This window comes from Protobothrops mucrosquamatus, unplaced genomic scaffold (genome assembly GCF_001527695.2).
Source record: "Protobothrops mucrosquamatus isolate PMUCROS unplaced genomic scaffold, P.Mucros_1.0 scaffold140, whole genome shotgun sequence".
NCBI lineage: Eukaryota > Metazoa > Chordata > Lepidosauria > Squamata > Viperidae > Protobothrops > Protobothrops mucrosquamatus.
The window spans coordinates 427,552-445,575 of record NW_015386506.1 but is presented as its reverse complement, the minus strand read 5'-3'; the positions used below and the strand labels follow the sequence as shown (position 1 = coordinate 445,575).

General features: G+C 40.4%; 1 protein-coding gene across 1 annotated transcript in view; it reads left to right on the top strand.

Moving 5' to 3' along the window:
- Positions 1-8,421: 8,421 nt before the first annotated feature.
- Positions 8,422-18,024, top strand: part of LAMC1 (laminin subunit gamma 1) — a 142,559-nt gene continuing 132,956 nt past the window's right edge. Inside the window, exon 1 of the mRNA XM_029283565.1 lies at positions 8,422-8,797. Coding sequence (XP_029139398.1) covers positions 8,422-8,797 — 376 coding nt within the window. The remainder of the gene's footprint in view (positions 8,798-18,024) is intronic.

Sequence of the window (18,024 nt, the reverse complement as noted above, 5' to 3'; positions counted from 1 at the left end):
AACTCAGACTAGCTGAAATAAGTACACTACATCCTTAAATAAGATCTGGAGTTCCAGTATACATTTAGGATTATTGCCAAAAGGACAACTAGATGCAAATCACTTGTTAAACCTATTTATTGGGTGTTGTCAGGTAAGCTCTTCTTGCTTTTTTTTTTTTTTTATGAGGACTGTCCTCAGCTTTATAGAATGTACAGGATAAGTGAAAGTTAGACACTCCAGGAAGCCTAACTGTTGCTTTGCCCAATCCAACTATGTATTGTCATCTCTGATGTCATTGGCTTAGAATTCTATTTAGTGATTAAACCCACCTTTCTATGTTCCCCCTAGTGAATTGTGGTTATAAATTAGTTTTAATTATGTTCACTGTTGTAGAAAAAGATTGCATTGCAGATGGGAGTAAACCAAAGAGTAATTCCATCTATGTAATTCAGAAGATTTTAAAAACAGACTTACATTGGAAATCAGAAATTTTTCTTGTAGGATTATTAGATAAAGAAATGAAAAAAAAACAAACCCAGAATTTAGTAATTCCATCAATGCAGGTTTCTCAGCACAAGGTCAATTTATCAAAACCTTTGGGGGCACTGTTGTGCTACATAAAAACCCAGGGCTTCTACAAGTTACCACTCTTTTCTTGCTGAACAGGTGACTGATATTAGTATCATTTACCTCTCTTGAGCTGGTCAAAATGTGAGTAATGAATTATGTATGTATGCATTACAGGTAAAAATAATTTGCTTAACTGTACTTTATTGAATAAACCATAACTGGCTAGATTCACATTTCAAACTTAGCCAAAATAAAGAAACCATGTAATGGCTTAGCATACTGGATAATTACAGTTATTGCTATTCATAGATAGCGGCTGGGTTCACATGTCACTAATCCTGGTTTAACATGTTTTGAACAAACTTATTTTACACATATGGTAAAACCTTGGTTCATACTGTGCTCTCAGCCAATACTGAACAATATCATAATAAGGTATTATGTGCAATATCTTAGACTCCACTATACTGGCCTTCTAGAAAGCACTGAAGATTGGACTGTTCTGGAACGATATCATCTGTAACTGAGAATTATGAAATGAAGAGCATTGTAGTATAATTATTATACAATATTGTTAATGATTGTGATGATGAATTAAGAAATAAGCAGTGTTGTATAATTATCATGAGACGATTCGTAATGTAATGTGCTATTTGAATATTATTGGCTTTATTATTCTGTTTCCCATGGACATTTTAGTGTTTATGGTTTATCATGGCTGTTTTATTATTTTATTATTCTTACTATGTATATTTTATTATTTACATTATTGTAAATAATAAATTTGTCATACCATGTTGTACCATGAATGTTTTAATTCCTGTCTTCTAAGTATTACATCTTCTGCCATGAGACTAAAAGAAGGTGATGTCATAGATATTTAATTATTAATTATTGTTCTTATTTGAAGAAGATACAATGTTGTGCAGTTTATTTGTGGACATGGAAGTGGCTTTGCAGTCCCAGTCTAGAAGTGCAGAGTCTAGCACAGGGGTGTCAAACTCAATTTCACTGAGGGCCGCATCAGTATTGTGGTTGCCCTGGGGAGGCTGGGTGGGTGTGGCCAGAGTGAGTGCAGCCTACTGGGTGGGCATGGATGGAGTGGGTGTGGCTACTGGGTGGGCATGGCCAGTTCTACATCATTCGCGTCAAGGGTGCCTGTGGGGGCCTGGGCATGAGTGGGACAGGTCTGAGGGTCTCTGGCAGAAGGGGGTGGGACTGGGGCAAGTGCCAAGGCATGGCCCACCGGGGCAAGGGGCAAATGCCAAGATGACCACCACAAAATTGTACATTGGCTCCCGGCCAGCCTGGACCAGGGCCAAGGCAGCAGGGGCCGTTCCTCACTGTTTCAAGGATGGCTTCGCGGGCCACATGAAACCACTTCGCGGGCCGCATCCGGCCCCCGGGCCTTGTGTTTAACATGTCTGGTCTAGCATAATGGAGGCACTGAAAATCCATTGTTGTAATAACTGTGGGTGTTATTTTGTGATGTCCCTGATGTTTTCTATCTGTTTTCAAACTCAGTGGAGGCTTCATATCACCAGCATGTTCTGTCAGCAGCAGCTTCTACTTCTCTTGGCTGGATGTCACAGTGACATAGGGTTTCTTTCAGTCTTTGTAGTGCTTGCATGGTCATCTCCAGTGCACTATAGAGCAAGTGACAAGGCATACAGCAGTCATTCATTCTGATTATAGGTCCCATCTATGTTAGCTGGGCTTTGATCATCAAGGACTGGTGGACTCCGCACTATCCAAATCCTCCAGACTGGAGACACAGTCTTGCCAATAAAGACTAAGGATGAAGCAGAGAGTATGCAGGCGAAATTTCTTCAGTTGTTTGATGTGCTTTTGGTACAGAGGCCAAGACTCACATCCATATAGGAGTGAATGGATAACCATGGCTCTGTAGACTTTCAGCTTTGTGGAGATATGGATGTTGTGTTGAATGAGCACTCTAGTACGCAGCTGTCTTAGTGTCTAACTGGCCTTGCTGATCCTGGAGTCAATGTCTTTGTCCAAAAGCACATTGCTCAAGAAGAAGATGCTTCCCATGCATTTGAAGCTTTTACATTTGTCAGCTGGGTGTTATCAACAGTGATTTTTGGTTCTATGGGCTTGATATTTGCCAGAGGCTGTGTCAATGCTGTAAACAAGTTTGGCTGAAGCCATTTCCACTTTGTTTTCGGTTGCCACAGAATTGGGAGGAGGTAGGTGTACTTTTAAGTTAAGACAAAACAATAAATTGTCCTGTGGGAACCAAGGTCATTGCTGCCTGAGTTTTGGCAGGCTGGAGCTTCCGTTAGAGAGCCCGCCAAAGTAGTTTATTGGGGAATGTGATTAATGATATATTACTGGTGTGGGAAGTTTAACTTTGTAACATTGTAACCTTTGGGAGGAACTTCAGTCTTGGTTTCACTTTTGATTGTGCCGATACTTTGTAGCCAATAAGTATGTTCTTTAAAGAAACCTCTTGCCTCAGAGTTCTGTTTTTACTGGTCTCATCTATTGGAACCATGACAGGCTGGTAAAGTACTTTAGTCTTGTTCAGCCTAATAGTCAAGCTGAAGAACATTAACAGCATCTGCAAATTTGTTCAGTATCAATTGTAGATCACTTTCTTTTTGCCCCAGGAGTGCACAGTCATCAGGCTTCTTGTATAGAAGTATTTCACCCAGGTATTCAAGTACCAAAGTAGCAAAGATAAAAAAGAGAGTCATCAAAAGTCATTCAATTGGTGCCTGATATACACTCCTCCTTCAGACACTGGACAGCTTGTGACAGCATGCAAATGAAGAACAGATTGAGTAGGAAACCATTTTTTACACCTCTGGAAAGGGCAAATGCAGTTGATATATCGCCATTGTAAAGAACCTGTCCTGTCATTCCATTGTGGAGTAGCTAAATCAACTTCATGAATTTCCTCGAATATCTATAACGTCTCAGGATGATCAAGAGACCCTCCCTGTTTACAGTGTCAAATGCCTTTGTCAGGTCAATGAAGGCAAAGTAGAGTCTTGCTCTGTTCAATGCACTTCTCCTGGACTTGCCTTATGGCAAATATGATGTCTGCTATATTCCATTCTGACTGAAAGCCACAGTGCCTCTTTGCGAAGTTCCTTTTTGAGACAGTGACAAGTTTATTCAGGAGAGCGTGGGCAAAGATCTTGCATGCAGTGGACAGCAATGAAATACATCTGTAGTTTCTGCAGTCGGATTTGCATCCCTTATTTATAAAGAGAATCACAATTTCCTCTATGGATCATCACCATCATCATCATCATCATTATTAATGCATATTAAAGCAACAGCAACAATGGGACATCACTTTCCCTATTTGTGACACAGAAAAAAAATCATATTTGTCCTGTAAAAAATAAAATTTCTTGTAGTCACAATTAGCTAAATCATTTTCAGGCTATTTCTAAAAATTTGTAAACTTGTAAAAATATGTATTAAAGCATCAGATTCCAAAATGTTTATTTTTATGCTGTATTACAGCTAATAAATCTGCCATGTCATATGATGGTCTTTGTGTAATAAAAACTAAAAACAAAAGGCACAAACTATCTTTCATTCCTTTCCTCATCAGTTTATACCTGAGTTCTAAACAGAAGTCAGTTTGCCTTCCTTACCCAGCCTGTCTTCCTTAAAAAGCAAACAGAGATCTTACACAACAGCTAACTGGATCTTTGTTTGCATTCCTGAATCTTAAAAGAGCTATGGAGATTCCATGGTGATAGCTGTCTCTGACTTAGGGGCAATAAATCAGAACTAGTCCTTAGCTCTGTCTGACAGGAACAATCTACTACAGAGATGATGAAGCTATTGTTTAGACCAGATCACATCTAGAAGGATAAATTAAACAGGAAAAAGAGAAAGGGAAATGTTCTGTCATTTGGCTGTTTATGTTTATACATTGATGATATCAGCAATAATATCTATTACTGATTGCTTTAAAAAAAACAACTAAGAATTTTGTGTGTGAAAAGCTGCTGGAGGCAATGTAACAATAAGAAAACATTAAGAAATAATCTGTCATAAATGCAATTAATAAGATAACATCTTGTCACACTTCATCATGGTTGAGAACAAGAATCTGAAATGCAATTAGGAAATTATGATTACCTTGATTCATAATGCCTGGAATCATCAAAACTTTAGTTTCCATACCAAGAACATCTATTAAGTTTACTATATATTTAAAAACCCCAAATTTCAGTAGCTATTATTTAACCTTATGGGAAATAATAAGCACTGCTGAATTGGATGGATTCTTTTACATCTAAAACAAGATTCTTCATAGGGATATTGGTTGAGCTTAGAGTAACCAGCCCCAGTCACAATCTAAATTAGATGACAAAAAGAGATCATGTCATTAAATTCTACCTTTATCAGTTTCCTGTAAATGTTGTTTGCTAAAGGATTACCGTAATTGCTGCTGTTTATTGCTGCTTATTGTCAAAATGCCCTCTAGACTGTTCAAGAGCCATTCATTCTCTAATTCTTTAACTTGGAAATGCAACTTAAGAACTGGAAGTACATAATTAGGGCTTGCCCTATTATTGCCATAGTTTTGGCACAAAAATGTGTATTTTCTTTTGACCTAAGATATTTGGAATCTTTCCACTCTTGTATTAAGAACTGTGTAGTTTTCAGGCATCTTTAGCAAATCAGGCTAAAGCCATCTTGATTTGCAGAATAAATTCTTCACATATTGTTTATGAACATTTGAATTAGGTTCCTCCCCCCCCCAATAAATAGGCGAGAATGCAGACTTTCAAATAATTTTTTTTTAGGAATTCAGCTTGTAATATAAGTGGGCTTCATTTATGTCTGACTTCTAAATATATTATAATGATTAACAGCATATACTGCTTCATAGTGCTTTACAGCACTCTATGCTTTTTATAGGTACGGTAGTCCTCAACTTATGACAATTGAGCCCAACATTTCTGTTGCTAAGCAAAACATTTGTTAAGTGAGTTTTGCTCCATTTAATGACCTTTCCTGCCACAGTTGTTAAGTGAATCACTGCAGTTATTAAGTTAGTAGCATGGGTTTTTAAGTGAAGCTAGCTTCCCCATTGACTTGGCTTGTCAGAGGATCGCAAAATGTGATGAGGTAAACAGGTAAAATGAGGACCCCTGGGACACTGCAACCGGTCATATATATGAGTCAGTTGCCAAGCATCTGAATTTTGATCGTGTGACCCTGGGGGTGCTGCAATGGTCATAAGTGCAAAAAGTCATAAAATGTTGTAAGTTGAGGACTACCTATATACAGTGTCAGCATATTGCCTCCAATTATATGGTCCTCATTTTACCTATTGAAGTTATATTGTCAAATGTTGTTTGTATAATTCTTTCTTAAATAATTTGATATCATTTTTAAATGGCTTTGGGTTAAATCATATTATATGTAATGTTCCCCACAGAATATTCTATCTTGTTAAAAGGGCACATTTAAGCAAATGAAGTGCTTATGTGACTGGTGAATGTTTGGAAGGATACATATCATCAAATCATACTTACTACAGAATCAGAAGGGACTACAGTTCCATGATCACTTTGCTTTGTTTAAATAATTGATAGACATCTTTTTAGTTTTTAAAGGAGGGTGAAAGTCAAAGTTGACTTACAGTTTGATTTGTTATTAATGAAGTGTGAGATTGAATTTAAGATTTTTCCTAAATAAATATAAGCCCAACTGCAAGTAATTACATGGCTTCATGTTAACCCATGACTAGCAAGACTATTCTTTTTCTTCTTTGTTCCCTTTCTTCTCTGTTGAAACAGAAATAGTTGGCTACTTGGGACAGGATCTTCACATTCTTCTTTAAATGTTGGAATAGTGGTGTATAAGTGGTATCCAAAATGTATAGTGTCAGTAATGAATCTGCCCATATGCCTTATTTATTTATTAAATGCTTATGCTGCCTGACTCCCAGTGAGTTGGAGATTCAGAGTTAAAAACACATAGAACAATTAAAGAAATACAATGATAAAAAAGGACAAACTATTACAAAAACGACACAATAAACTTGACAGCAATAAACGCATAACCATATTATCCAGAAGGGGGCTTCAATCACCCACACCAAAAACCTATGTGTGTATTATATTATTTGCTATAATCACTTTAGTATTATGGCAATTAACTGTGATCCCAGAACCTTCAAATCTCTTGAAAATTTATACTAAATCAGAGCCTGTTTGGTGTGGTGGTGAACACATCAGACTAGAAACCGGGAGACACTGAGTTCTAATCCCGCTTTAGGCATGAAAGTGGGCTGGGTGACTTTGGGCCAGTCACTCTCATCCCAACCTACCTCACAAGGCTGTTGTTGTGGGGAAAATAGGAGAACTATTAGATATCTTCACTAATTTGAGTTACTCATAAAGTAATAAAGGCAAGATAAACAAATCTAATAAATAAAAAGTGTATAATATGTACGTACAATAGCTTGAGAGTATGCATCTCAAAATTGAAATGTAAGGACATGCATTTTAAAAGATGTACTATATGATCACTTCATAGGAACTTTTGGGTAATTCTCTAAATGATTGAATTATGAATGATTTAAAACATTTTTAGAGTATTACTGATTTATCTCAATAAGATTTTTTCCCTATAGGATGACTTTAACATTTAAGAAAGCATGATTAGATTACTGTACTTAGTCAAGATACTGTACTCAGTCAAGATATGCGTGAAAAGATTGGTGACTATATAAGGATGCTTTATTCATTCGTACTGGGTAATCAGAGACTGTTCCTATCTAACAGAGACAGACTAAATGTAGATAGATTTGAAGGACATGAGACTGAAATCAAATTGACTCATGTCCGAATAAACATTGAAAATCTTGTGACTATTATCTGCGGAGAGTAAAACTTAATCAAAAGGGCTTCCTGCTTTAACTTCCACAAAGTCTTAAATTCGGGTATGTTTTAAATGAAACAAAATTCGGGGTTACATCTTCCCATAGAGCAGTAGTGTAAACGTATCTTTTTTTCTTCGCACGCTGAGCGGTCCAAGCATTTATTTATTTTTAGTAAAGCTGTTTATAAAACCAACCGTACAGTTGAGAAATCAGAGCTGGCGAGTCTGCAAACGGAGCGGAGAACTGAATCGTACTGTACAATACTTCCAAGTTAGACCACAACTTCAAAACTGCTGCGCTTTCCTTACTTGGAAATAAGTTCCCCGGGATTCTGCAGGACTTCCTTCCGCGTAAAAAATGCGCAACTAGGCAAGAAACTACCATTCCTTGCAGCCAGGGGGCCGGGACTAAAGCGCTCTTTGCAGCGCTTCCGACAACTTTGATTTATTCAAAATAAATAAATACATACATACATAAATACATAAATAATCTGGCCTGGCCTGGCGGCTTGGTAGGAAGTTGGGGATTTGCTTGCTATCTCTTCCTTTCTTCCCCTGCGGGTTCTTTTTCTGTTTGGCAGAAAGTTCCCACGCGGGAATCCTTCCCCATTCAGGGCATTCCAAGAGGGAGGGAGGGGGGGGGAAGCCCGCGCCTACAACGACCCTGGTCAAGCCCTCTCTCTCTCTCCCCCCCCTCCCCCGCCTCTGCTGGAGGGCTGCATATCCCAGCGTGCACCGCGGTGCCCCCACCCTTTAGCAAAGAGAGCGGAGCGGAGGCTGCGTGCGTGTGTATGTGTGTGCTACAACTCATATGCCTAGTTGGTGGATGTGAGCGCTGCTGCAGCGAGCCGGGCCCTCTTTTCCTTGGGAGAGACAGCGGGAGCAAAGGGCAGGCAGGCAGGCGGCGGGCGAGTCGCTTTTGCGGGGAGTCACCCTTGAAGGTGGGCGCTCGTTCTGGGCTTCCGCGAGGGAAGGAAAAGCCGCGGGATGGACGCCCTCTTGAAGCTTGGGCTGCTCGGGCTGCTGCTGATCGGGCCGTGCGGCGGCGCCATGGACGAGTGCGCGGATGAGCAGAGCGGGCGGCCCCAGCGCTGCATGCCCGAGTTCGTCAACGCAGCTTTCAATGCCACCGTGGTGGCCACGAACACGTGCGGCAGCCCGGCCGAGGAATACTGCGTGCAGACCGGCGTCACCGGGGTCACCAAGTCCTGCCACCTGTGCGACGCGTCCCAGCCTCACCTGCAGCACAGCGCTGCCTTCCTCACCGACTACAACAACCAGGCCGACACCACCTGGTGGCAGAGCCAGACCATGCTGGCCGGCGTCCAGTACCCCAACACTATTAATCTGACCCTCCATCTCGGTGAGTGGCACCAGCCGGGCGGGGCCGGAGTGGACTAGGGGGTCTCGGAGGAGCCCCTTCAAAAGGGATCCTCTCCTGACCCGTGGGGCCTTTGGGTCAATGTCGCTGCTGCATCGCGGCTACCAAGTTCGGCAAGGCATCGGTGTGCTTTTTTCTTTCTTTCGTGTCTCCGTTCACTGCCGACGCTTGGGTTGGGTAGCATCTCCGGGGCAGGAGCTTGGGAAGGGCTAGGCCTCTCAACAGCGATCGTCCGCTGCGAAACTCTGGGGATGCCGTTGAAGTTTTTATTAAGGATTCTAGCAAGCAGATGTTGGAAGGTAGTTTCCTCTTGGATCGGCGATGTGGTGGATTTCTTTTTCAGTGGAACAGGAAATGAAATAACTTTATGCTCCCGCTCTCTTAACTGGTGTACAGTTAGGTCCCATTTGTAACTTGGGGTAAGTTGGGAGAGCCCTTCTGCTGCTTCTTGCTATCTGAGCACCAGGAAGTTGTGTTCTAAGTGATGGGATGTTAAGCATGGAATGGGGGGGGGGAAAGACTTTGAATAAAGGCAGGATCTCTGTATACTGCACCTTGCCCAGAGTAATATTGTGGGAAAGAGAATCAAATAGCACAATTGGCAGTGTCTTCTAACCATGTACATTATTTCTTTTCAGTAGCCTGCCAAAATATCTTAGTTTCCCCCCCCACCACACACACACACAGTTTCCCCAATACAGTTGTAAAAATGATTTCCCACACACAATAAGAGCTCTGGCTGGGTGCATTGTGTGTAGAAATTGTTTGGCATACTTTTCAAATTGCATCTGTTGAAGTTGAGTGGGTGTCTGCACAGCATCTTGATTTCTTAATGGATTCCCCCCCTCCCGCCTCCCCCAAAGGGTGATGGAAGGAAACTCTGCATTATTGGCTTTGGTTGCTGCTTACTAAAACAGGTGTGTAGGAGACAAAGAAACTTCATTTTACAAATTAGAGAAATCCAAATGCATCGAAATAGCAGCCACACCCAACATGAAGAGAGGCATATACTTTCACTTGTTTTGTCCAGTGGAGGCAATTAGTAGTGTAAATAGCCTTTGTGTTCACTGCCAGATCTGGAAAACTACCAGGTATAAGTCAGTGGCTATAGTTTACATACTAATTATATAGTTTATAATTAATGTACATTTAAGTTGCTAGATTTCCATGCCTTGGGCAGTAGCAGAGGGAGCCTGTGGAAAAGCACAAGTTCTGGATGCCTTTCAGAATGGGTGCAATTATATAATTTGCAGGAGTACCACAATAATAGTTACTTATCAAAAGCCATTTGTAGGTGTTTGTTTTTTTAAGGCGTGAAGATGAGGATTCTTTACTTTAAACTTAGAGTGTAATTTCCATATCTTGCTGTTCGTTCATCTAACTCTTCTCTATCCTTGTGCATTCCAGTGCATTACCCTAGCTAGGAAAAACTAATTGAGATCAGAAGTATGGGGGATACTAGGCTGAGAAAATTTGCTTTAAACTATTGAAAATGAGTTTCAGTGGCATATGAGATAGCACATTGGGCACACCATGATACTTCCCTATTATTCATATTGATGTCCCACTCTTCCTCTGCTAAATTCATGGTCAAAAATGCATGAATGAGAACTTTCCTACCATATCCCTATAACCTGCAAAGGATGGGCTTAGATAGAGGCTTGGTTCACAGTTTAGCTAAACTATGGTTTGTGGGTTCCAATCTGGGTCGGTCACCCAGACAAAAGGTTTAGTCTTTTGAGCTTTTGGACTCATGCTGGAGCCCATCCCCTGGGAACTTCTGTCTACCGGAATGTTTAACAAACTGTGGTTTGTTAAATCACAGTTTGGTGGCATACACTGAGCTAAAAGTAAAGCTATACTATGCTGAGTATGATACATGAACCTGGTTACCGATTTGTCCTTAGCCAGTGAATTTCATGGACAGTCAGCATTGGTAACTCAGCACCCATTGTTAGATCACTGTTCTGTGATTACATTGGCACTTCACTCTGCTAATCCTAATGAACTTAAATTTAATTCTGTGAACTCTCTCAACCTGGCATCCTCTGGGTATATTGGATTTAATTGATTTTTTAATTAAAAGATTCTGAAAGTAAATAACTTGACATCTGACATCTACCTATGCAAGTGTCCATAGATTTTCGCCTGGGGACTCTTGCTGTGTATCATTATAGTGCTCCTGAACTCTAACCCTCTGTCATTTTATCAGTTCCTTTCTGAAACTTATGGTCCTTTCTCTCCTTACACTTAGGAAAGGGAGGCATTAATGAGCCTCACTGGTCTTGCATCTTTCTCTGGCTAAAAGAGAAACAATAGGCAAAATTTATTTTGCTCTGTGTGTGTGTGTGTATGTGTGTGTGTACACACACACACACACAGACAGATAGCAAAAGAAATATATATATATATGCAGCTAGCTGGACCTGAGTTGCTAAACTTTGACATTGTGGATAACTACACACAAAGGACTTTAGCTTTTGCCCTCTCATTTATTATTTCTCATTAACAGTTTCTTTCACATCAGTCCTGAGCACTTTTGCCTGAAAACAGATTTTTTTTTCTGAATCTTTTATAAAGTAACAGTTTTCTCCTTTTCTCATTTCCTGTGCTGGTTGAACATGCATTCTTCATTTTCCTGTACAAGGACTCAATTTCCTTTTCTTAACTCTTCCACCACCATTCTTTGCCATTGTGGCAGGAATCTTAACTTTCCTGTCCCTTAACCTAATTCCTTTCTGCTTTCTTGAAAATACTGGAGGGTTACTTGTACAATTACTTGTCCAGTTTTACAAATCTGTCTTCCTTGGGAAGAAAATTTGGGGTAAGGGGAGACTTTCAGTTTAAAGATTGACTTGAGGCAGCAACCTAAATGTAGAAAAGTTAAAACAATCACCACACAAAGGCTTGTTGCTTTAGGGAAATCGGTGGAGGGGAACACCTCCATGTCACCTTTGTACATCTGGATAGACTAAATACTTCAAAGACGTATTCCATCTCAAAGGTTAAATTGTAGCCTTGTGGTACTCAAATGGAATTTAAATAGGTAACAAAGCAGTTCCATAGTTTATCCCATCGTAGGCAAAATACAAAGGAAATGAGTTGTCTGAAAGAAATAATAAATTGTTGAGGCAGTATTTTAGCAGGTTATTCCATGCTGGATTTATCCTTTCTTGGGTTTGCTTTGAACAATGTGTGTGGTGGAGAGAGATTTTGAAGTCTTCAATGTAGGCTTTAAAAAAATGAACTTTTTTTTTTTTAACGACAAAGTAATCATTTCGGAAGGATGCTTTTGACACTTCCTGACTGCTAACATTCAAATGTTTGCACACCTGTGATGCAGTAAGTGTGCTTGGGAGGACTTTTATTCAAATATTATGACCAGCAGAAAGAAACAAAACAGAACAGTTGTTCATTTAGCAATTGCCCTGAATTTTGCCTGCATGCATTTCATGTTTTGAAGGAGGATGTTTGAGTTTCTATTATCTGGATGGTAAACGGGAACGGAACAGTGACTTATTCATTTGACTATATTAAAAAAAAAAAAATCTACTTTGTTGCCATTTCTCGGGGCAGGTTTAATGACGGCATTGGGTTAATTGTAAAACTTGTTTAAAATGTCAATATTACTAAAACATTCCTAATATTAACAGAGAATTGGTTATTTCTGACTCACAAAATTTGCAGACCCCCAAAAGAATTGCACTCTGGAGAGCTACTTAACATATTTCGGAGATTATCAGTCAATATAAAATGAATAAGTTAAAAATATCCTGATAAGCTTTAATGAAAGGAGATAGATTTTTTTTTCTTATACCTTTGAGTGTTGATTGACTGGATAAGTCCCTGCAGTTTTCTAGGCAAGATTTCAAGTGGTTTGCCATTGCCTGCTTCCTAGGGGTGAGAGTGACTGGCCAAAGGTCACTCAGCTGGATTTGTGCATAAGGCAGGACTAGAACTTGCGGTTTCCTGATTGCCTAATGCTTTAACTGCTATAGAAACTGGCTCTCAGTGAAGGCAGCACAGGTAGCCTTCTCTTACTGGCTGCCTTTAGCAACTGTTTCAAGTTACACAGTGTAAAAAATAGCTTTGCAACCAGTCCTCCCATTTATGAAAGTTGCAGTGTCCCTGCAGTCATATCATTGCCGCTTGTGGCCTTTGCAACCAACTTGTGACAAGCAGAATTAAAAGAAAAGGTCCAAGAAAATAATAAGTTGGGGGGGGCACATATTTTACACTTAGCTGTGCCACTTAACAACCAAGTTGCCATTCCCAAATATTGTCACTAAGCAAGAACTACCTACATAGGATCTGGGTTTTTTTTTCCAGAATATTCATGTAAATTCACTTTCTGCAGTTTTCTTGGCCACCATATGGACATGGTTTGCCATTGCTTCCTTGTGGTTTGGACTTTCTAATCTAGTCTGCATTCTAGAGATCTTAATATATGTAGTCCTAGACCAGTGGTGGCGAACCCATAGCACGGGTGCCAGAGGCGGCTCTCAGAGCCCTCTCTGTGGGCACGCGCACCGTCGCCCCAGTCCTAGGCCTTCAGCTGGGTTTTATAAAACCTTTTCGCTTTAGGCCTCCTCTACCGTGTGCAAAAAAAAAAAGGTTCAATCAATCAGTCAATTTCAATTTCTTGCAGGAAAAAAAAAAGATCTTGCAAAGTTAGAATTGATTAATTGAACTTTTTAGTCCCACCCAGTCTGCTGTTACCACCGCAGCCACACCCACCCAATGGGACACACCCACCCAATGGGCCACACCCACCCGGCACCCGACGATGCATAAGTGGGTTTTGGGTTGCAGTTTGGGCACTCGGTCTCTAAAAGGTTCGCCATCACTGTCCTAGACTTAAAACCATTCATTTAGCGGCTGTTCAAAGTTATAACAGTACTGAAAAAAGTGACTTGCAACCAGGTCTCATTCTTTCAATAATTGCAACATCCCCATAGTCACATGATTGCAAGTCTGGTGCTTGCAATTGGCATGTATTTATGATGGTTGCCGCATCCTAGGACCAGGAGATCTCTCTTTGCAACCTTCCCAACTAGCTTCTGTCAAGCAATGTCAGTGAGGGGAAGCCGGATTCCCTAAATGGCTGTGTGATTTGCTTAATGGCCAAGGCAAAAAAGCTTCTAAAATCAGACTCAGTCACGTGATAAATCATTTAATGGCTGCATTGCTTAGTAACAACTTCTTTGTTGTTAGTTGCAAAGTCGTGTCCGACCCATTGCATGGACAACGTTCCTCCAGGCCTTCCTGTCCTCTACCATCTTCTGGAGTCCATTTAAGCTCATGCCTACTGCTTCAGTGACTCCATCCAGCCACCTCATTCTCTGTCGTACCCTTCTTCTATTGCCCTCAATCTTCCCCAGCATTAGGCTCTTCTCCAGTGAGTCCTTCCTTCTCATTAGGTGGCCAAAGTATTTGAGTTTCAACTTCAGGATCTGGCCTTCTAAAGAGCAGTCAGGATTGATCTCCTCTAGAACTGTCCGGTTTGATCGCCTTGCAGTCCAGGGGACTCGCAGGAGTCTTCTCCAGCACCATAGTTCAAAGTCAAGGACTACCTACAATCTCCTTTTGAAGTGCTCTGCAGGGGATTAAAATGCATGCAGAAGAAGGGAGTGAAGAACTGGTTTGAAGTACATATAGTTCATTTTTAAAAAAAATCAATTATATTAACAATGTAGATGAGCCCATGAATAGTAGTTGCAGATAGCTGCACAGCTTTTGTTAGTATAAATTATAATTACTGATGTGTTGCCTGGGAATTGTTAGAATTGTTGTTTGGGTTGGGTATCTGGAAGGCATCAGCTTAGGGAAAGGCCATATTCCAAATTCCATCAATTTCCGACATTTGTGGCAGTAAAAGTTGGGCTATCTATTCTTGAAATTGTTAACTGATTAGAGACAGTTTACTCTCTTACTATTTTAGATGGATTGCTGTTGAGTATGTTTCCCTATTTATTACTTTAATTTTCCACATGTATTTTGCATATTTTTTTCTGCCCTATGCATTGCCTTTGATGTTGGGAAAGAAAAAGAAAGTTAATATAAATACTCTGCAGTTATGTTTGTGGATTTTGGTATTTTCTATATGCCTGTTAGTGAAATGAGAAAAACTGTCTTTATTAAAGATGGAAGAATATATAAATGAGGGTTGTTTTTAGCAATGAAATAGTAGATCAGCACTGAGGTATTCAGCATTAAACTTCATTGTGTTTTGGTCATATTTGACATATATTAGCAGATCTTATTCATTTTCTTTAAATGAACCATCAAGAGTAAAAATAACACAGCGCTATGTATATCAAATTATCAATCAATCTTTCTGTGGTTAAATGCACAGAGAAAGTAAATTTGCCTTAAATCAGCTTAGTATTGTTTGGAAATAGCTTTCTATTAGTGTAATTTTAAAGACAGATTAGAACAGAAGATAATTTAAATAACCCAACTTCTTCAGATAGCCCTCATTTAACAATGGTAAATTGGGACCAGAATTTTCGTTCTTAAACAACATGGTCAAAAAGCACAATGTTACATGACTGCTTAACGATAGAAATTCTGGCACTCCAAGCGAACCATTGTTAAGCAAGACGGTCATGTGATCTCCGTTTGCATCCTCTTGCCCACTTCCTCACTTACTTTGCTTGTAGGAAGCCAGGAAAGAAGGTGGTAAATAGTGATCACATGACTGCAGGGATGCTGCAATAGCTGGAGTTTTGAGGACCAGTCATAAATACCGTTCATCCAGCACTGTCCTAAGTTTGAACTGTCTCTGACCAAGTGGTCGTTAAGTGAGGACCAACTGTAATTTCTTTCCATTGCTCATAAGAGGTCTATTTCATGACCTGGTTTTTGTTCCCCTTCTTGCTTCACTTCCATTTGTTCTTCTTTGTTGCCAAGGTTCTTGTAGACTCAAGTGGAGAGCTTGTGGCCCAGCTGATTATGCAGCTCTCTGTCAAAGTGGGTAAAAAAACCACACACACACCAAGAGACCTGTTGACACTGACAACATTAAAGCTTTTTCCATAGTCCAACATGTTATCTCTATCTCTAGCCTTTCTCCTTGGATTAATTTATTTCAAGTCTGGAATGAGTGGTATGGCTGGGTCTGTATTTATTGCAGTTGGAGAAAATTAAAAATGAAAAATCTATTTCACTAGGTTAGTTTGACAAAGGTATGTTTTTTGTATACTGTAAGTTTATTCCTTTTTTAAATTCAGTAGATGCTAAGACATAGTAAGCAAGAATTTTCCATTATAATTACACTTACGAGTGATACTTTCTGACCCTTATTTGCTCTTCTTGAAGTGTGACCCATTCTCCCCATTCCCACTGTCTTATTGGAAGAGAAACAAACTGTAGCCAATCTTTTGGGCAGAACAGTCCATGGTTTGATAGCTGTGGTCAGTAGGAAGGTAAGCCAGCAATTGCTTTATCATAGCCTGCGCCAGTATAGTGCTCAGTTGCAGGTAAGGCAGAACTGAAAAGTGTGGTGGTCTTGTTTGATTCTTTTTGCAGTATGGCAGCAGTATTGATGGGCGACATAACCACTATGAACGATGCTTCACAGCATATTTTGCCTTTACATGAAGGTTTCTTCTATGACAGTGGTTCTCAGCCTTTTTAATGCCGCGACCCCCAACCGGTCGTAAGTTGAGGACTAAACCGGTCGTAAGTCGAGGACTAAACTGGTCGTAAGTCGAGGACTAAACCGGTCGTAAGTCGAGGACTTTCCCTGCCCGGGAGCGCCGCGCATGCGTGGTTCCGCCCCCTGCGCTGGCCGAGGCGTAGCTGGCAAGCGGCAGAGACGGAGCAGGCCGACTACCAGCTGGCCCAGCCCAAGGGAGGTAAGGCACCCGCCGGAAAAGGGGAAAAAATGGCAGACAGCCTTGCTTGGCGACCCCCGTGAAATGGTCAATCGACCCCAAATGGGGTCGCGACCCATAGGTTGAAAACCGCTGTTCTATGAACTCTCAGATATGGCACAAGAGGTCAAAGGTTCACTTATGTCTTTTATTAGATTTATATCCTATCTTTTCTCCAGGAATTCAAGGCAGCAGACATAGCTCTCCAACCTCTACTTTATCCCCTCAACAACTTTATAAAGCAGGTTTGGGCTGAGGGAGGGCGACTAGTCAAAGTCACTTAGTGAGCTTTCATGATTGAGGATGAACTTGAACCTGGGTCTCCCTATTCCTAATCCATCATTTTAACCTCTACGCTACCCTGGCTGTCTTGTTGAAGGTGTTAATGTTTCTCAAAGCTTCTGAATTTGCACACCATTTCTAGTCCCTTCCCTAGAGAAAAGATGTAATATAAAAGATTGCTCTGTTAGTCTGCAGTGAGGAAGCTGCTCCCTAAATGTTCTCCATGGGACTGCTGTGATTCTGCTTTGCTGTATTGTATTGAGTGCCACACATTGCTAGAGGGAGCAGTGAGGAGCAGACAAAGACAATGGTCCTCAGCTGGAAATTTTCATGCATTTTGTGAGTCATTTGGTAGAGAACAACCAAGCTGAGCAACCTTCATTCCTTGTGCCCAGTAAGTAGATTCTTGATTTGATTCAGAGCTCTACTATTTAAATTTGGCTGAACTCTTGTGTCTTCAGGTGAAGATAAATACTTTACTGATAGAGCAGTGATCCAGATATGCAAAATACTTAGAAGCAATTCATTTTAAAGTTACTAGTTGGTAATTTGATATTGACATTAGTATTTCTGGAACTCAGAAACAGATTTAGTAATTTTACCTTATAGCTTTTTTGCAAGTTTGTGTTTCTATTGCTGTCATTCAGGGTACTAATATTGTAATTAAATTTTTGGAATAGAGCTGAGTGCAGCATACAGTTTCTTTCTCATGATTTACCTCTCTTTTTTTGTATATAAATTTTTTTATTATTTTTAATTAAAAAACAAATACAAATGATGCATCTACAAACATCAACAACAAGAAAAAAAAAATCTTACTCAAAATATTTCCGGATACCCCCGGCAGTCCCCGCCTTGCCTCCATCCTCATCCACTTCTCTTCCTCCCCCTAGCCCCACAACTTCTCCTCCTTCCTCCTACCACTCTACATCCCTTCCGCCTTCTAACCACCACATCGAGTGCAGTTTGGGGAACCAGCCGGGAATATTTTCTTATTAATAAAGAATCTTACTCAAAATATTTCTGAATACCCCCGGCAGTCCCTGCCTT